Below are 5,407 nucleotides of genomic sequence, written 5' to 3'. Positions count from 1 at the left end.
CAACGCCGTGACGGCCACAGTCCAGGATGAGCTTACTGCAGCCTACTCACACTGTGATACTGTTTCTGGTGCCGCATGTTCATATAATTACTATTCTATCACCACCTGTATAGATACGTCTCGTAGGTCAGAAAAGAAATATCTGCCGGCTTATTGGAATAACGGTTGATCCGCCTGAAGCCCATGAAATGATGTTATTGTAAGGAAAAAGTTTACAGTTGGCGTCTCTCGTGAGTGGTATTATGATCGTGCATTTACTATATAGTATACTGATCGTATGTATTGATATGCCATGGAGCTGGTATGCTGAATTATCAGATTCGTTGCATCACGAATTATGTTAGTAAAGCTATCTATGTCGTTCAAGATTGAAAGGTAGATTCCAGTGGTTGGCTTTTCGCGCTAAACCCAATTGAATTAAATGTGAGCCAAGACTTCCAGGCCGATCCCGCGCTATACCTAATTGAATTAAATGTGAGCCAAGACTTCTAGGTGGAGCATCACGACCATCAACCTCATTTCCATCATTACATTTTAAAACTCCATAAGTAATTCCAGAAAATAGCTATTAAGTCTGGGAAACCTTTAATTAGCTTGAAATGGTCTATTTGAGATTGTGGGTATAAGATATTATTATATTTTGAGAAAAGTGTACCCTGAACTCACGAACTTTTTGGCTAACCCTTACTCCCATATCCATGAGTAAGTTTGTACGAGCCATGCAAGACGTTTTGAGGCCACAAATACAGGCACCGCTGGGTATGTGTTAGCATGGAAATTGCTGAAGACGGAGGGACCAACTGACCTGTAATGATTGCCACTGCAAAGTACAACAGATACGTCTGCCAGCTGGTGACCGTGAACGACGAATCGATAAAATTGATGATACCACCGAGGGTAACCGCCGCGAGCGAGATGCCAGAACACCTAGTTTGATACCGGATTAAAATGGGGTTACGCTCTCGAAGAATCCTATTTCTTACGTGACAATCCACCAAGCGAGGGTCGACATCCATCCGATCGTATAAGCAGAGAAACGTTTATGTTTGTCGGAACTAAGGATGTAGCAGAAGTGATATTGGCCGCCGGTAGACTAGTAATGGTTGTGTTAGTTAATCTATTGTGTCCTCTATGTGGACAAGCGTTACGTACGGGAAAGGCAGAAGCGATCTCGCTCAAACCGATTGTAATAGTGAATTGGACGGCGAAAGCAACAACGAGACCGAAGATACAGACTTGAGGCCCACCGTACAAAAGACTTTGGCCGAAGCAGCTCTGGATCGAGGTCAGTGACTACAGAAAAGCGATTGAAAGGGCCTACGAACCAGATAACCCGCCCAAGAGTTTGTAATGGAAAAGCCAAGGCCAAGAGCAGACAGCCAGCTGAACTGACGCTTCAATTCGGACTTGTGTCCGTTTGCTCGAAGAACAGCGTCATCAATGTCGTCTCCGACTACGACGCCGTTGGCGATACTATGGCCATCTCCCTCATGACCTTTCATCTTCACCGTGGGGTTTTTCACGTCAGGCATTTGAGTATGATGGGAGAGATATGCTTGGAGAGATGCGTGTAGGAGTCTCAATGAGTAAAGTGATAGGACTGAAGATGAAAGCCTCGGTGTTGCGAGAGATATTTAGGTTGGATAATGTCTGCCAAGGGACTCTCGTACTAATAACCAGACAAGGACTTCTAGGTAGTCAGTCTCTTGATCTATCTGTTAGATACCATGTACACACGCTTCGTCGATGATATGCGGCGGCTTGAAGCAAGCATTGGCTATTGGTCAATCCCCAACCGGCTGCGTGTCGAAGTCCAGGAAAAGCTTGCATCTGTTTGGATTTCGGGAGGTCTCAAGGCGTTGGTCTAAGCCTCCCCCGCATCCTGATCAACTAAGCACACTAGACGTAAAGCCGGAAACACTCAGCGCTAACCTGAACACACTACCATTCAACTCTCACTAAGGTTGGTGTGGCTGTTCGGGGACTTTCCTATTACAGGATAGATGATAAAAGAGCTGGAAATACTTCTTAGATTGGCAACATCTGTAAATTTGTCTATACCAGTACGATGCAGTTGTTGTCACACCACATGGAATTTAGACACATAGTTGCACTTCTGATGAGTGCGCTACTCATATGCAGACCTATTCGAGATAGGGATGCTTGCCATGTGTCAAAGATGCTGCTCTTGCTCTGAGATTTTCGGGCTTCAGGCCAATTGAGATATCAAGACTATCATGCATGCAAGATTGTAACCCTGTTATCATCGCGCTATCAATCGAGGCTTTACAAGAGATGCCCAACCACACAGATAATAACGCTACTTACGACTATGAGCGGGCTAGAATTAACGTAATTGAGACATAGCCTAACTTTCCCAGTCACAACTTGATTACCTCTTAGCCTCGCGATGTAACACGGTACCACCCTCGCATTACTCGGCAATATAATACTCGACGTGCGTATACAGCCTGCGGGGGTTAGAAAGTGCAGATTCCGTATGTCCGCCCGTATATTCAGATGCCGAGGAATCTTAAGCCCAGTGACCTAATCGCCTGCGTGCAAGGGGGCCCTAATGTCCCTTATTAGATACCTATACCCCTATATATCTATATATACATTTGGCTTCAATACCCTATTTGACGCCTGATGGCTATTAACAACTAGCTTAATATATTGCCAGCATTCAACACTCAACGAGTTTAGTTATTAATCTTTCCTAATACCCTTGAGGCACCTCTCATATGTTGAGAGTATCTATGAGAATCCATCTCGATGCTATTCCCGTTATGGGAAGGATGCGGATAGCAGTGGCGAAATTACCCCGCAATCCTTTCGCACCCTGTAATTATCTCAGGATGTTATCGCCTCCTACTGCTGCACCCCAGATATTCCCCACGATTTGGTCTTGGCGTTGGCGGACAGGGGCGCAACATGAGAATTGGGGGCATTTCTATATTGAGTTTAGTCTGGGTGCGTCACACGGCTTCCAATCCGGAGCCAAGTCTCTAAGTTATGTCTGCAATGTAATCCCCACTTCCACCGGCCGGCCGGAAGGGTCACAATAATTCCCTCGATACTAAGACGGGTCCTTCTATCCTGATCAACGCGCAGGTCGGCTATGTTGTGGTGAATACTTCCAGCGTGATGTGGTAGCCTGTAACGCAAACATATGTGTCAGCCGTTGATCTGGGCACCGTTACGCAATATGTCTGTAAGATAATATTCAAGAAGAAAATACCTTGGTTAAGGTATCATGCATAGTACTTTCAAACAAGCTAATTCCCACAATTTCTACAAATTTCATCCACATTTATGTTTGAGCCATTAGCATCTTGTAAGGATACATACCGTATAGACTCGATAAATTCGTTGCATCCCGTGATTCCTTTTTTCACAACTCCATCTCTATGATTGATATTGCTACAAATAAGAATCTGACAGTCTGCCAACAACAAACCTTTGGTCGAATAAGCGTGCAATATCTGGGCTTATGGGATCCGCAGGGAGCAATGTATTTATCGAGTCTAAGGTATGTAGTGTCTTCGATAGCTCAATCATAAGCTTGAGAACAATCCTTAGAACTGTTACAGAACGTCTCATGGAGCAAGGTGAGCCAAGTTATAAGTAATCGTCCCTCAATAGTGTTAGGGTGAGTCACAGAGCTCAGTTCATACAATCCCGAAAGAGGTGGTCAAGTTGAATGGTCTTAATGCTAATATTTGTATTCTCACTGATTGTGTCAGTTGTACAATCCACCGTTGGCGCAAAGTACAGAGCCCGTAGCCCATCGCGCATCGTCAGTACACAAGAAGGCGACAAGTGGCGCGATGTCATCCACCTCAGCGATTCTCGCCGCCGCCGGTGTTGACTCAATGAGAGGCTGCATGTCTTGCCTAAACTGATCATCGCTCTCTTGCCACTGATCAGTGGCAACAGGTCCTGGATTTACACAGTTTACAGTTATTCCATGTGACTGTCCAAGTTCCTTTGCCCACACCCGGGCGCATGATTCATTGGCGGCTTTTGTCGCGCCGTAGACTGTCTGGCCAGCGACGCCAAGGCGAGCAGCGGCGGAAGAAACGAACACTACGCGACCGCCTTTGGCAATATGGGGGATGACCGCTTTAGTAAGAAAGATAGGACCCTTGACGTTGGTATCAAAATGTGTTTGAAAAAGTTCCTCGGTGACTTCGTCAAGGTTTGCGTCAATCCCTAGAGCGGCACTGTTCGCCGTTGTTATCAGTATACGAGCTTCGTGAGATAATAGATAGGTCGTACTTGTGGATCAAGATGTCAATCTTGCCAGTTTGGCTGAGTTGTAGTGCTGTATCGATAATCTGGGAAATTTCCTTCACGTTTGCTACACTTGCTTGGCAAAGTGCCGCTTGGGAACCGGTGGCCTCGATCTTCTTGACAACATCTATGGCGCGCTGCTTACTATTGGCGCTGGTAAAATTGACAACCACGTTGGCACCACGTTGGCCTAGTAAGATGGCGATGGCGGCACCAATACCTCTGTTGCGAGTCTTGTCAGTTATAGTCGTGTCGAGAAGAAAGAAGAACTTGCCTAGAGGCGCCAGTCACGATGGCAGTCTTGCCAGTCAACTCGAGTCCCTCAAAGTTAGGCATGATATTTGTAGAGTGTGCTTGGTTTGCGCAATGATAGATTCGATCTACCAATGGTTCTACCTTTACAGGTATGAATCAGGGAAACGGTAGATAAATACTATGTTATTGGAAGGTCGCCATGTTCCCTATTGACAATGTCATGAAGGGCAAAGTCTTGAACTACTGATGGGCCGCGGCTCAGCTGCTTCTCCTACCGTAAACGGCAACGATTGCAACGAGTGCCAGAAGGTGGTTAGAAGCCAGAAGGAGGGGTAACTTAGGCTTTTACCCACAGATGAGCCCGAGTGACGACATTTGAAGTTGAGAGCATTGTCATTTTCAGTAATAAAACGTTTGTGGGGGGCACTGAATCATGCATACCCCGCATTCTGCTTGTTCCTTGGACTTCCTGTCAGTATTGACTACGATGTCGGACAAAGAAGATCGGGTGTATAAGGTGACATCTAGCCGCAAGAAACGGCCAAGAAAAAAGTAGGCATTGAGACAAGACAATATCAGCTATCTCTTTGATCTATATCGTGTTTTAACCCTAAGACCCTCGCTCAGCATGTCCACTCACACTTCCAACAAACAGGCACCTCACCCTCTGGACCCATTGAGGCCTGAGGAGGTGCAGACAGTATCGCAAACCCTTCTGAAACACGTTGGATGTCCTGCACAGGAGCTGAGGTTCAAGGTGATCGACCTTGCTGAGCCAGCCAAAGTTCAAACACTTCAACACCTCCGTCACAAGGGACCAGTGCCCGACCGTAGAGCCAGGGTCTACTATCATCTC

General features: G+C 46.1%; 3 protein-coding genes across 3 annotated transcripts in view; 1 reads left to right on the top strand and 2 right to left on the bottom strand.

Moving 5' to 3' along the window:
* Window positions 1–684: 684 nt before the first annotated feature.
* On the bottom strand, window positions 685–1,532 carry FOXG_10823 (uncharacterized protein; the record flags this gene model as incomplete). The annotated part of the gene is made up of 5 exons (XM_018390300.1): window positions 685–755; window positions 806–927; window positions 984–1,093; window positions 1,153–1,275; window positions 1,326–1,532. 5 exons carry the CDS (start codon window positions 1,530–1,532, stop codon window positions 685–687), a joined length of 633 nt encoding a protein of 210 aa, XP_018248724.1.
* A 2,157-nt stretch (window positions 1,533–3,689) lies between these two features.
* On the bottom strand, window positions 3,690–4,752 carry FOXG_10822 (uncharacterized protein). The gene is made up of 3 exons (XM_018390299.1): window positions 4,571–4,752; window positions 4,282–4,518; window positions 3,690–4,226 (listed from the first exon to the last, which is right to left on the bottom strand). The coding sequence occupies exons 1-3, from the start codon at window positions 4,630–4,632 to the stop codon at window positions 3,743–3,745; spliced, it is 783 nt and encodes a 260-aa protein (XP_018248723.1). The 5' UTR covers window positions 4,633–4,752; the 3' UTR covers window positions 3,690–3,742.
* Window positions 4,753–5,179: 427 nt separating this feature from the next.
* Window positions 5,180–5,407, top strand: part of FOXG_10821 (primary-amine oxidase) — a gene marked incomplete at both ends in the record, with an annotated part of 2,198 nt that continues 1,970 nt past the window's right edge. Inside the window, one exon of the mRNA XM_018390298.1 lies at window positions 5,180–5,407. Coding sequence (XP_018248722.1) covers window positions 5,180–5,407 — 228 coding nt within the window.

This window comes from Fusarium oxysporum, chromosome 7, assembly GCF_000149955.1.
Source record: "Fusarium oxysporum f. sp. lycopersici 4287 chromosome 7, whole genome shotgun sequence".
Taxonomy (NCBI): Eukaryota; Fungi; Ascomycota; class Sordariomycetes; order Hypocreales; family Nectriaceae; genus Fusarium; species Fusarium oxysporum.
Note: the sequence above shows the minus strand (reverse complement) of the source record. Positions and strands in the feature narration are given on the sequence as shown.

Coding starts and splice junctions, on each gene's coding strand:
- FOXG_10822 (XM_018390299.1), bottom strand. CDS start 4,632: ATGCCTAACTTTGAGGGACTCGAGTTGACTGGCAAGACTGCCATCGTG. Junction 4,519..4,570: donor ATCGTGACTGGCGCCTCTAG/GCAAGTTCTTCT, acceptor GACTCGCAACAG/AGGTATTGGTGCCGCCATCG. Junction 4,227..4,281: donor ATTGACATCTTGATCCACAA/GTACGACCTATC, acceptor AACGGCGAACAG/TGCCGCTCTAGGGATTGACG.